At 44.7% G+C, this 14825-nt stretch overlaps 1 protein-coding gene across 6 annotated transcripts in view; it reads right to left on the bottom strand.

Annotated features, from left to right (window-relative positions):
* The window catches only part of DNM1 (dynamin 1), a 105007-nt gene that overhangs the window by 70112 nt on the left and 20070 nt on the right, over positions 1-14825 (bottom strand). For all 6 annotated transcript variants that reach the window (XM_065419024.1, XM_065419025.1, XM_065419023.1 and 3 more), the window contains exon 2: positions 952-1025. In XM_065419024.1, the coding sequence (XP_065275096.1) occupies positions 952-1025 (74 nt within the window). The remainder of the gene's footprint in view (positions 1-951; positions 1026-14825) is intronic.

Below are 14825 nucleotides of genomic sequence, written 5' to 3'. Positions count from 1 at the left end.
TGCAGAGCCCCCCGGACTGGTGGCTAGGACCCGGCAGTGTGAGTGCCACTGAAAATCAGCTTGCGTGCCGCCTTCGGCACATGTGCCATAGGTTGCCTACCCCTGTACTAAAGTTACTAATCCTATGGAAAGCTGACTGCTAGGGTTCTCCAGTCGTATCTAGGTCTCATCCATTCAATTAATCATAGCTCTGCAGTCAAGGGAAAGTCATGAGGAGCTTGATGAAGCCACCTAATAAATTCAGCACAAGCTGATGAGAAGCGCTTTGCTCCTGAATATTTAATGCAGCCTAGATTTTAAATAGCTGAAATGAAAGTACCATTTTTATGGGGACATATTCCAGGTTGCTTTCTCACATTGAGTAGTACCACTGATTTCAGTGGGACTGCTCTCAGAATAAAGCAGAACTCATGCTGAGTACAAGTATCAAAACCTGGCTCCTAGTGAGTTTAGTGCTGGCAAAAAGTGCCAAATTGACAGCCGTGTAGACTGCTGTCTTCTTTCCCACAGAACAGGGATAGCACGGCAAGGTTCTGCCAATGAACTTCTATCCCAAACTGGAGGGGCCTCTTCTAGGAGTGAGAGGGGAGTTCATCTCCATGTCCCATTCAGTCCTTGGGCTCTTCTCAGATTGTCAACAAGTTTGCCAATTTTTTGTCAACTGTGGTGGTAGGTTTTGTGATGTTGACATCTGTGCATCGGGAAACAGAGTGAGAACCCCCAACTTGTTTCACACTGGCCACCCAAAGTGGGTAAGATTTTCAGTATACTCGGATTATATTCCTATAGATTAACCATAACATGTATTAGAGGTTGGCAATGAATATTTTTTCTGTCTGGGATATAGCAATACAGAAAATGTTGGTGTCTGCCGAGAGGGAAGATTATACCTCACTCCATTCCTTTGTGCTATGTGCTGGGTTAGGATGGGGGTGGAGATGGCTCACATACCTGTTGTAGAGTTTACCAGCTGCAGGACCAGTGGGCGTCTGGTGACAATGCCTGATCCACGGGGCAGGAAGTCCCTAAAATGAAATAGGAAGTTTTTGATGAGTGATGGCTTCCTTCGTTCAACCTTTTCATGGCTTTGCTGCCTTTAGAAATTCAGAGATTCTAAAGCAGAGAGTCTTAGCCAGAGAAAGAGAGCAACAAAATTCAAGGCACTGGAAAACAAAACTTCCCTCCCCCAAGGAAAATAAAGGGTTATGGGGGAGATTTCCAACAATACCTACAGGGTTTAGGAGCACAAGTCCCCTTTGAGTCAATGGGACATGTGCTCCTAAATCCCGTAGGCATTTCTGACAAACTCCCTAAAGGTATTCTTAATAAACTGATTTCCACAGAGCTCTACCTCAGCATTAACATCCTCAGCAATACTGGAGAGACCTTTGTCTCCCACATGAGAATGCTAGGGAACATGGTACTGCCATAGCTCGGAATGCTGGAGAGGCCTGCACCACCAACAGCCCTGCTCCAGAATGCTGGGAAGGCCTGTACCCTCCTCCTCCCCGCCCCCCCTTGTCCTCCTGCAGTGAACGTGCAGTATTTCTGTGTCAATCTAATGAAGCTCCCTATAATCAAGGGGCAGATATGTGGGTTTGGGGAATGAATCCAGGTTTAACCACAAAAAAAAAAAAAAAATTGAAGGGAGAAATCCAAGCAACATCTAAAACACCGGGTGCCTCCTCAGATGCTGTGAGTGCAGTGTTACCCTAAAGAGGGTTGGGCTAGTTAGTGAATCACGCAAGCCCTGCATTTTGGATTTAGAGGAGAGACTGCATTGCTCAAATACGGATACGGTATATGATCCTTCTGGAACAAAATCCATAGCAGCCAAGGGCTTGCCTCCACCCAGGCCTCCTCCTGACTGACTGACTGCTCAGAGCCAGGAACTGCTGCCAGGTCATCAGCAACAGCAGCTCCTTCCAAAACCAATTCACCAAATGGTGAAATTATTAGAATACAGGACATTTCAGGGAAGGAAGGAAGCCCGTCTACGTCCATTTCCTAATGCTGACTTAGCAGCCACAGCCCATGAGCTTTTTTTTTTCTTTTTCTTTTTCATCCAAATGCTTCTCTCTCTTTTTAAAGCTAGGCATACTTATAGCATCCACTGATGACCTTGCTAGTTTAGGGACAGATTTTCAAAAGTGCTCAGCCATTTCCATTGCTCTCAATTGCAGCTGCTGGATGCTGAGCACTTCTGAAAATCTGACCATTTTATTTCAATGCCTAAATGGGGATGGCATTCTTTTGAAAATCGGGCCCCTATTCCATATATAAGCTACATTCTTTGTGAAGAAATCCTGCCTAAGTTCCATCAGTTCTAGGCCCCAATTCCTTCCCCCCCAACACTAGTTTGACAGTAGTGTAACGTCACTGCCTTCAGCAGAGCTACTCCTGATGTACACTGGCATGGGCAGACAGACCCCAACATTTTAAGTCCTTGTTCTTGTCCTGCTATTGGAGAGAAGGTTAAGACAGATGAGATGGTCTTGTGTTTCAGTCAATAGAGTGAGACTCAGAAAATCTGTTTTTAATTCCTGGCTTGCCCACAGACTTCCTGTCTGGCTTTATGCAAGTCATTTCACTTCTCTGTGCCTCCATTTCCCCATCTGTACAATGGGGGTAAGAATATTTTCCTATCTCAAGGGCCGCAGTGAGGATGAATTCAGTAAAGCTTGGGAGGTGCACAGCTACTGCCATGATGGGAGGACATACAAATAATTAGATAATCCCTAAATCCAATAGCTCTATATCATAGCAAGTGAAAATCTGTTGTCAATTGTAATGTAATTGTAGTGTAAATCTGGAGTAACACCATGGAAGTCAATGTAGTTGCACTAGATTTACACCACTGCAACTGAAAGGAGAAAGTAACCCATTCTCAATAGTCCAGTCCTTTCAGAAATCTATGTTCACTGAAGTCTTCTTTTCATTTCCCCTTTCCCAAAGAATACAGCCCTAGTTTCTCTATTCCACTGGGATTACAGCTAAAACCTTTGAGTCTCTGTATCATTCTAGGTGACTAGCTACTGCCTCGTCTCCATTTATATAAAACATTGTGGGCAATATTCCAAATAAAGTCCCACTCTAGTGTTACAATAATTTCCAGTGACATAATTGATGTCAGTTTTTATATGTCCCAGAACTGTACTGTGTTGTTCTTTTTAACTGTGATTATATCATGAGTGAATGATATCATATTACTACATAGTCCCTTCTCCAAAACACTGGTAGAATATATAAGGGCCTGATTCTGCATGTTACCAAGCACCTTCAGCAAAATGTCAAGTGCCCTAAATTCCCATATAGTGGAGGGCGATGCGGGCCCTCAGCACCTTGCAAGATCAAGCCCTAACTGAACAAAATTGCTCTTCATGCTGATCTTTGTGTCTCTCTCTGCCCTGAAGCTTGCTTACTATTAATACTTTATACGGATATGGTGTGTTTAACCTTATACTCTGCCCTTTGATAGTTTTTCATCCTAAGATCTCATATTGCTTCAAAGTTGTGAATTCAAAAAGCCTAACATTACTCCTGTGGCTCATGTGGCTTGTTTGGTAGAAGAATTTTGCAGCAGGGCATTCGGGGTGCCGGCCCTTGTGTCCTGTAACTGTGGTACCCCCTCCACTTTGGCTGGGTTGCCCTAGAGTAATAGAGGTACCGTTGGACTTCCTACTACCCTGGAGGCTAGCTTGACGCCTTCTCAGCTTGGTAAGACCTGCCAGAGCATACGCTCCACAGTACTTCACTGCTGAACCCCGTTCACCCCCACACCAATCCTGAGGTAGGGAGGTAGGATTTTGTGGGGGATTACTCCTGTGAAGTAGGTAAATGTTTCCCCAGTTTTACAGAGAAGGAAACTGAAGAACCTAGAGTTTATGGTAAAAGGTTTCCAGCTTGGGAGTCTAAAGTTGTCTACACAGGGAAATCTTGTTCCAATGAGATTGTCCTACCAATAAATTTCCCCATGTAGACAAGATTTAAGGTTAGTCACCTAAATCAGCAGTCTGGCTTTAATCTATTTGCCTGGGTGAAAATTAGCACAATTTGGTCCCTAATACAGAGAGAGGAATTTGGGCCCCCACCTCTATATTAGCAGAGAATGTGTGGAGTGTAACCTGCACGGCTCCTATTGACTTTAACAGGAGTCAGGTGGCTCTAATGCTGCACAGCCCTTTGAAAAAATAGCAAACAGTGTAATGCCAATGAAAACAACTTCATGAAATTTACACCGAGAAAATGAAGGAGGTCCTTTGGTTGGTTGTTTCAGTGATGAATATATATTATTTCCTCCTTGACTACCCATCTGCTTATTTCCCTCTCTGCTGACTTCTGGACAGATTCCCTCTTCCCACAATATGCCTGTTCCTTCCCCCTAGTGCTTGTCTTTCCGGCAATACATCAGTGCCCCTCCTGCTTAGGTGGAGCCCATTCCACTGGTGGAACCCTACAGCTAAGGACTGGTAAATGCTATAGCTAGCTGGCTGCAGGCCAGGCCAGGCAGAAGGCAGGGTGAAGAATGCTTGTCTGCCTCTTGCAGCAGGTTTAATAAACTGCTCCTGTAAATGAATTACACGGACAGAGGCAGTACAGCACTGATTACCTGGTTAGTTAGTAGCCTCCTTGAAAGAGGTGTTAGGCCCAGTTAACAGGAAGGGGAAGAACTGTATTAGCACCAATTTTGTTCTCTGCTTTGGAAGAAGGAATGTGAAGTGATGAAATTAAATCAGAGACAGGGAATCAATACAGGAGACAAGGACAATTACATTCCAGATGACTTGGGCAGACAAGAGCAAAAGGGTTAGATAAACTGGCTTATTCTATTCCATGAAGGAAATGAAAGGAAATGAGGCTAGGGGGGAAAAATAGAAGATAGAAAACTATGCCTTCAGTGATAAGATGCTACAGAGCTCTGAGCAACGAAATGATGAGGGCATTTCAAGTTCTAAAACAAAGGAGACCCTGGTGTGCTATAAAAGCAATGTAATCTCTACATCTCATTACATGAAACACTGTACAAAATGTGGTGTCTGAAATATGATATTAAATTAAACAGGAAGCTGCTGTCTTGAACACATGACACAAAGTGGAGTGGAGAGAATCTTATATTAACCAAAAAAATAATTATTATTTTTTATTTAACGGCCCTGAAAATAACTTTGAAACTTTCTGACTTCCAAGGCTTTTGAATGGGAGCTGAATTTTCTCCATCCTACACTGCATCATCAGCTTAGGGTTCCTGCTGGGAAGTATCACTGCCCCCTCCCCGACCCCCACTGAAGGAGACAGCAATCCTAGTCACATAATGGAGGTACTGATTTTCCATATATATTTGACTTGATTATTGGCTCCTACAGTTCCACAGAACGAAGTTTAAGGTACCAGTTTCAGGTAGCCATCTATATCCATATGTTCCATTCAGAGAAATATAGGACTATGAACAAAGATATGAGACAATGAAGGAGGAAGCCCTCCTTGCTCATATGGTGCAAAGTAACAACTAGGGCCGTGACCTGAGATAACACTCATTATAATACTTCGCACCTTTCATTATTCTCACAACAACCCTATGATATGAGGCAGATATTGTTTGTCACATTTTACAGAAGGGGAAACTGAGGCAGGAATGCTAACTGTCTTGCTCACAGAGGAAATGGATGTGAGTGCTGGGACTATAGCTCAAGAGTTCCTGGTTCCCAGGTCTGCATTTAGATTGTTACATCACCCTTCCTACTCTCATACAGTAGAGCACTGGCTTGTGATGGGCAAATTGGATTAAGTGGCCTAATAGGTCTTGTTCACCTCTAATTTCTATTCCAAGACAAAAAAGTATGTTAAAATAGAATTAGGGTTAAGAGTATGAGTATCAGTAATTTAAAAATAAAAAACATTAGAGGGACATATTAAATAGCCCCACATGAATAATTGCAAACCCATGAAATTCAGAGTTAAGGCAACACTTTAAAGAAACGTGTTAAGGTATGGAAATGCAATTAAGGCAACCTTAACTCTGCCTTATAGTGATGCCATGCAATAAATACCATTATGATCAAGGAATTTTAGTGTATGTAGGCCCAGATTAAATTAGACTGGTTTCTACAGATATTCAGGTTTTTTAACATATTTTGTTCCTTCAGTAACTTCTATGAAATATATATTTGACTATCTAGGGTATTATAACTTGTTACTGACGTTACCCTAAATCCAGTGTTTAAGACAAGGTGAGGATCCTTAATAAAGAGAAATATTTGAATATAAGTGTTAAATACTTTGGGATCCTACAGGATGAAAGGGGCTATTGTATTGTTATGTAGGAAGGTCTAAGTATATTGTTAATGGTTGCCGTCAAGCAGGTTCTTTGATCTATACACAATTACAGACCTGATTAAAGCTGATGAGTGTGCTAACCATCCCTAATTCGGGCTAAATGGAAGGAGCAGTTAAATGCCCCTTTATGTAGTGGTAGCTGGAAACCATGACCCAAGGCAATGGGCAGCCCGGCAAGGGGATTGGAAGCTAAGTCATGTGGGTTGAGGGGATCCCTGAGTCTGACTGCAAAATGCAAGAGCTAGAGAATTGATTGGTTGTAATTGTGCATATCTGTGTGTGTGTTGTTGGGCAGAAAGTGAGCAGAAAGGGAAGGAAGCAGTGGGGAATGTGACCCTGGAAGGAAGATGAGACACAGAGATGCTTATGGGCACAGTACTCTTTGGAGAGGCAGTCTTGGATTTCTGTCTGCTGTTGTTAAGAGTTCAGGAAACAGGACTTTGTGTATGTTCTTTGTAAATAAACAAGATTGCACCAAAGAAATACCCAACTTGTATCATCAGTTTCTCTTCCTAACAGAAACAACTCTGCAAGTCTCTGAATGCTGGCTAACTGCTCAGGCAAAAAGGTTTTTTATTAAGTAGGAGGTGATTATTAAAGCTTTGCATGAGGGAATAAGTACCCTGATGCCTCAATGGTCTGATTCATCGCAGAAGGGGGCACATTGGGTATACTGTGCTCGGTTCTGAAGCGTTGTTATAAATAGGATATTTTAGAGCAGATACAAAAGAGAGGAAGAGGAATGATAAGGGACTTGGGGAGAAAAACCACATACTTAAGACTGCTACTTCCATTCTTGCTAAAAGTGGATTCTTTTGCTGCTCTAGTTGTGTGAATTGAACTGTGCTCAGTCAGCAGAGGTTTGGTGACTGTCCATAACATCCGGATTAAATGTCACTGTAACAGATACAATATCTGAAACCGACAAGCCTGTGCTCTTGTGACCCTGCCATTCTGTGTGTGACGTTGCACTCCATAATGTTTTATGGAAATACGCTTATGAGTGTAAATATGATGTAACTGGAATATGCTTTATGCAAAAGGTCTCTTGTAAGGTATCATTACAAAGCAAAAGGTATCATTACCCACGAAAGCTTATGCCCAAATAAATTTGTTAGTCTCTAAGGTGCCACAAGTACTCCTTGTTGTTTTTGCTGATACAGACTAACACGGCTTCCACTCTGAAACCCATTACAGAGGTTATAACCTACCAAATATATTCATCCTATTTGTATGAATGTATCATCCTTGTATCTGAAGCTAGAAATATGAAGTATAACTCTGAGGTCCTATTGTAATTATGCAAAGTGTGGGCCATTAATGGCGGTTTAGAATCTTGATGGCTCCCATTGACTAGGACAGTTGGTTGTAAATGGTTTATTTATCTGCAAGCCTTCCCCTATACGTGTGTGCCAGCCCCTGAGTAATGAAGAATGGAGTCTTACAGTGACATGTGACCAAGTAACATGATACTGGAATCCATCTTAAACCTTAAAAAAACAGGAGTACTTGTGGCACCTTAGAGACTAACAAATTTATTAGAGCATAAGCTTTCGTGGGCTACAGCCCACTTCTTCGGAGAAGTGGGCTGTAGCCCACGAAAGCTTATGCTCTAATAAATTTGTTAGTCTCTAAGGTGCCACAAGTACTAGTGGGCTGTAGCCCACGAAAGCTTATGCTCTAATAAATTTGTTAGTCTCTAAGGTGCCACAAGTACTCCTGTTCTTTTTGCGGATACAGACTAACACGGCTGCTACTCTGAAACCGATCTTAAACCTTGTGCTTTTCCATTTAGAAGGAGGGGTGGGGACCCAGAGAGACAAAGGATTCCCGCCTTGTGCCAAAGCTATAAAAGGGGGTGGAGCAGAACAAAGGGAGTCCCAGTCATGAGAGAGCCCCGCTTTTCACCTAAGATGCCTGCTGGAACTAACAAGGACTGTGCCAGGGGAAAAGTTTGGGCCCAGACTAGGAAGAAGTCTAGTCTGTGAAAGAAGCTTAATAGAACATCTCTGAGGGTGAGATTTACCTGTAATCAGTTTCTTAATGTATTAGGCTTAGACTTGCATGTTTTGTTTTATTTTGCTTGGTAACTTACTTTGTTCTGTCTATTTTTACCTGGAACCACTTAAATCCTACTTTTTATACTTAATAAAATCACTTTTGTTTATTGATAAACCCAGAGTAAGGGTATGTCTACACTACCCGCCGAATCAGCGGGCAGCAATCGACCCCCGAGCACTCTCCCGTCGACTCCTGTACTCCACCGCCGCGAGAGGCGCAGACAGAGTCGACAGGGGAGCATCAGCAGTTGATTCACCGCAGTGTCTTCACTGCAGTGAGTAGGTCTAAGTACGTCGACTTCAGCTACGTTATTCACGTAGCTGAAGTTGCGTAACTTAGATTGATCCCTCCCGCCCGCCCCCGCCAGTGTAGACCAGGCCTAAGTGATTAATACCTGGGGGAGCAAACAGCTGTGCATATCTCTGTATCAGTGTTATAGAGGGCGGACAATTTATGTGTTTACCCTGTATAAGCTTTATACAGAGTAAAACGGATTTATTTGGGGTTTGGATCCCATTGGGAACTGGGTGTCTGGGTGCTGGAGATAGGTGACCTGCTGAGCAGTTTTTGGTTAAAGTCTGCAGCTTTGGGGGCGTGGACCAGACCTGGGTCTGTGTTGCAGCAGGCTAGTGTGTCTGGCTCAACAAGGCAGGGTTCTGGAGTCCCAAGCTGGCAAGGAAAATGGGCTCAGAGATAATCTCAGCACGTCAGGTGACAGTCCCAAGGGGGTCTCTGTGACCGAACCCGTCACACTGTGCACTCAGATACTCAGTTCAAGGCTGTTGGATTAGAAAGAGAAGACACTCGATGGCTGAACCAATACAGAGGGATACTACAGCTCCCTCCTTACAATGGAAGAGGATCTGTTGCATTTGACTGTCCCATTTCGACATCTTCTGTCTGTAAGTTGAAACTTACATCTCTCTGTCAGTTTCCCTTCTTCTCAAAGTATGTAGGAGCCATGTCTACTTTTAGCTGCCAATCACTTAAATAAGGATGTACAGACCCTTTGAGGCTTATGAAGGCAGCCTTCCTAGGCCAGTAATACGCAATTTCAGGTTTGCCTACAAAAATACCTGTGGAACAGGACAGAGACGCTATCACTGATGAGGTGGGGAGGAAGTGGTCTCAGGGAACTTGACTAGATCACACTGCACATCAGTGGCAGTCAAGAATAGAATCCAAATCTCGCAGAACTCCAGCCAAAGTTGTGAGCCGTCTGGTTTACATCTTCAAAAGGGCATGTGGTAGGTGTAGCACATGATACACGCAAGCACAGTGCACAGCCGTCTAACACACTATTTCTTTTTTTTAATAACATGAGAAATCACACAGCCATACAAAATAATAAATCCTATAGGCATTTCCCTGCCTCAGTTTCCCCACCCCTCCAGAGTGGCATTTCTCTGCCTCGGTTTCCCCACCCCTCCGGAGTATTCTTTGGGCTGAGGTCAGAGTCAGCTGGGGCCACCCAGCATCCTTTTGCTGCTGCAGTGCATGGCTTGTATTCTCTCATCAGCTCGCTGTTGCTCTCTGTGACCTGGCTGATTTGTCCTGTTCTCCTTTCCTGCGCAAAACTTCCTGTATGGCTATTTGAGCCTTCCCTCTCTGAGTCCTTTTTAAGCTTCTCCTTCATCACCTCTGTCTCTTGGTCTTGTTGCCCGTAATTTTCTACTCTCTCCACTTTTACCCTCCCTGCAAACAACTTGAGGGAAGTATCTTTTGGCTTCAGCTAAGCTGTTGTCATTCAGGTGTTTCCAGCTGGATAGGCGGCCATTAAATTCAAATGACCTACCATTGTCCCTGGAATGGCAGAGACTGACACAGTTCTGCCTGTCCATGGTGGATTTGACATTTAAATTTAGGTATTAATTGAAACAGCAGTTGTCATAGTAACAGCTTCATAATATCAACCAGAATTCATAAACTGTACAGACAGATTTTCCAAATTGCCACATGAGTAAAACAATCATTCTGATCTGATGGCATATATTATAGGTTCGTGGATTAATTATTAACCATTGGAGCAATTTACCTTGGAATGTGGTGGATTCTTCATCACTAGACAAGTTTAAATCAAGACGGTAGTCTTTCTAAAAGAGATACTCTAGCTCAATCAGAAGTTATGGGTTTGATGCAGTAATCGCTAGGTGAACTTCTCTGGCTTGTGTTATGCAGAAGGTCAGAGTAGATGATCATAATGGTCCCTCCTGGCCTTATGTTAGTCTAATCAGCTGAAGTAATATCAGGTTGCAAAACAAACTCATTTTCCACCCCAGAGCAGCTTGGCCTCATTACATATATTCGTACTGAGTATCTGGTGTGTTTTAACCCTTTGGTTCTGACACAGGGGAGCCTCCCTAAATTTAAAAAGGGTTTGATGTTGCAGAGCTCCAGTAGCACCTTTTGAGCACAGAAAGCTAAGCAAGACAGGAAGCCACAGCCTCCTCTCCAGCAGGCTGTCAGCTTCTCCCTGCTTCTTTCTTCCCATTCCTACCAGGATGTTGCTACTTCTGGCCAGCAGTCCTCTGAATCTATCATCGCTACCACCCTCAACTGACTAATGCCACTGGAACTTCTCCATGGCCAGCCAACACAACTCCATATCAGGCAACTCTTCTCAGTTGACTATCACCCATCACTCCTCTTCAGCACCCTGACTCTTCCTCCAGCCACCCGCCTGCCTCTCCTGTTGACCCTGTTCTAGGTCCTGCCTTCCCACTTTTCCTCATCTGCAACTGCTTTCTCCCACAATCCTGTCTTCTGGCTAGCCAGTGCTCTTGTCTTTCTCCAATCCCTTAAAGTAGTGGCTCTCAACCTATTTACCATTGTGGGCCACATATGCAGCTCTCTGTGTGTTATGTGGGCTGCATCCACACAATATATATACTACCTGTATGGCCCTGAGGATGTCACATGGATCGGAGCCAGGGCCGGCTCTGGCATTTTTGCCGCCCCAAGTAAAAAAAAAAAAAACCCCGTTCAGGGCGGCCGGAGCCAGGATGCAAACTTTCGGTGCCACTTACTTGGCTGCTCGCGGCTGCCTCCCCCGGCTGCGCTGGCTAGCGGGACTCCCTGCGCTGCAGACGTGCCCCAGGCAGCGGAGTGTGCGCCCCGGCTAGCAGGGGGGAGAGAGAGAAGGGGGGCAGCCAGGGCTTCCTTCAGCGGGGCGCTCACCACTCAGCCCCTCCCGCCGCGCCGCCTGCCGGAAGGGCTCCACGCCGCTCCCGCCTGCAGGTGAATTGAAGGTCGGCAGGGAGGGAAGGACGCGGGCTGCCGGGCTTGCTGCAGACCTGGCACTGGCTGGGGCAGACGGAGCATGCAGCCCGCTCCCAGCAGGGCGCTCCCCTCCTCCGCGCCGCTGCCCCCTACAGGGCGGTCGGAGCAGCAAACCAAAAAAAAAAAGGGGAAAAAAAGGGTGGCCGTGTCACCCTAGGATTGGACGGAATGCCGCCCCAAGCACGAGCTTGCTCGGCTGGTGCCTGGAGCCGGCCCTGGTCGGAGCTGTGTGCTGATTGGGCTGTAAGCTGCCCACAGGTTGAGAACCTCTGCCTTAGATAGTGTGTCCAGTGGATCCCTCTGGCTGATAGGGTTAAATCCATCACAGCCTATTATAACACATTTCTTATCTGCATAATATGGTACCACTTCTACTTGTGTGTGTAATATGGTACCGGCAACACAATTGGATACAATGAGTCTTTATTTCTGTGTACACGTATCACATATTCTATGACACTGGTCATATTACTGCATACAATGATTCATTATTTCAGAATACTTGAGTGCAAATGGTACTCCAAATCAAGTCAGAGACAATAATTCATGAATGACAGAATACACACATGACAATGGAAACAAAATTAGACACAATGGGCCTCTCCTTCCACTGCCTTGCATCTTGAGTCACCATTTACACCAGTGTAAATTGGGTATAAAACACTCATTCTGATCTGATGGCATATATTATAGGTTCGTGGATTAATTCTCTCAGCCCGAGATAACCAGAGGTCGGTGGTGCTCCTACCCTGAAGAACGCCCTCTATACCAGTAGCTGAGGGGGCTGGCGTAGAGGTGCTGCTGCAACTCTGAGGCAACCCAGGTATTCTCCTTACTGGGGACCTAGAGATTCTCCTTATGTAAATCCAGCTTTCTGCAGCACTGGAATGGGGCTAGAATCTGGCCCAGTTAGACTCACTTAGACCAACTTACATCCAATGCATAAGGGAATCTAAAGCTTGGTCTACATTTCAAAGTTGGGACACACACACACAAACACACACACACGTACACACCCTTGACTGACATAGCTATGCTGCCCTAACATAGTTATACTGCTCCAGTGTAGACGCTTCCGGTGACATTGCTAATCGTTTGGGGAAGTGATGTTCCTATACCGACAGAAAAAACCCTTCTGTCAGGGTAGGCTGCATCTATGGTACGGTGGGGATAGCTATATCGACACAGCTATGCCTGTATAGTCTCCATAGTGCAGACATACCCTTAGTCAGTGTAACTTACACAAAAAGGAGTCAGAAGGAGGTGTACATTAATTTAGGGAGAGGACTACTTTAATTTAAACCTTCTTACACCCTCCATCTAACTTCTCTTGTTACTACATTCCTCTCCCCTGGCAAGCTCTGACACCCTGCAAGCTTGCTCAGGTTGTGTCTTCACTGCAAAAAAGGTGTGTGTATACAGTGAGGGCTGGTCTACACTGGGAATTTACATCGGCATAGCTACATCTCTCAGGGGGTTGAAAAAGCCACACTCCTGAGATATGTAGCTATACTGACCTAACCCATGGTATAGGCAGTGCTACGGTCGATGGAAGAATTCTTCTGTCGACCTATTGACCAGGGCCGGCTCTACCTTTTTGGCCGCCCCAAGCAGCGAAGCAAAGAAAAAAGAAAAAAAAGCAGCCGCACCAGTGCCGCCGAAGAAGAAAAAATGAAAAAGCTGCCGCCAAACTGCCACAGAAGAAGAAAAAAAGATAGAGCTGCCACAGAAGTGCCGCCGACAAAGGAAAAATGAAAAAGCTGCCACTGAACTGCCGCCGAAGAAGGGGGGGGGGAAAGTCGGAGTGCCGCCCCAAGAACGGACGGAGTGCCGCCCCTTCAGATTTGCTGCCCCAGGCACCTGCTTCCTTAGCTGGTGCATAGAGCCGGCCCTGCTAGTGACCATCTCTTGGGAAAGTAGATTATCTCTGCCGATGGGAGAACCTCTTCCACTGTGCCGCTGTAGCATTTCAAATGTAGACACTTAGACCTAAGAGAGCTGACTTGAGATAGCTGTCTCAATGTAAAATCCTAGTGGAGACAAGGCATTGCAGTTTTTAACCACAACTAGTTACATCAAGGTAAAAGTTATCCCTGCCTTGTCGCCAGTAGGATTTTACAGTGAGATTGGTAACTCAGGGTAAAAACTTGATTTTGCAGTGAAGACAGCCTCAGATGCACGTCCAAAACTGACCTTATGATTCTATCATTATAAACTTTTTCTATGTTTCCTTTCCCTTCCTACTGTGGCAAATGTGCAGGATATTTGTATCTACAGGAGCTCTATCACCCTTGCTGTCTTCCCATCTCTCTCTCACGTATATTTCACTTGGAAGAACTGTGTACATCAAACAAAGTAAATACACACATACAGACTGAATAAGAAGTAGCCATATCTTATTACAAACACACAAATGCAGTACCACAAAGAAGAAGAAATAACTACATCTGAATTGCACATTTCTTTTGTGAGGGGCTATAAAATCATTCTCTAGGTTGCCAGTTAAAAGCAAGGGCAGGTCAGCAATGAGCTAAAGCTGATAGGCTGCCAGATGGCCATGTGAAATGTGTTCGGTGGTCTCAGTCTAATTCCCAATGAACAAGTGTGCATGGCACAAGAACTACCGTTATAATTGGCACTAAATGACATTTCTGCTGGCAGCCTCCACACAGAGGCCAAGGACTGAACTGACTATGAAGAATGAACTCCTCTCCAAACCATAGGAGTTCTCTCTCTGTGTTGGGGCTGAAGCAGAATTGTAGGAAAACTTGCTCTGTGCTGTACTTTTCTGGGAATGCACAGAGGATGACGGTAACCAGGTTGCCAATCTGTCACCACCTACCTGTACTATTTTCACACAAGAGGCTGGACCTTTTCCCTAACACAGGCTGAGTGGGCTGTACCTATCTTGATTTGACTCAGATGCATTATGATGTTTACCTGCTACTGTATATTGTCTCTGGGTGGCACCTGTACATGTCAATTTCCTCCTTCCTATTTCTGATGTCAGAAACCTCCAATGTTATAGGGATGTATTTTAAAAAAACAACAACGTTGCTTTCTTTCCCCGTGGTGTGGGGTGTCAGATTTGGGGTTTACCATCTTGACACTGTCCCTTTAAACAAAGCCACCCATTCTGTCCTACCCCAATC

Source organism: Emys orbicularis, chromosome 18 (assembly GCF_028017835.1).
Source record: "Emys orbicularis isolate rEmyOrb1 chromosome 18, rEmyOrb1.hap1, whole genome shotgun sequence".
NCBI lineage: Eukaryota > Metazoa > Chordata > Testudines > Emydidae > Emys > Emys orbicularis.
This window is presented reverse-complemented; position numbering and strand designations above follow the sequence as displayed.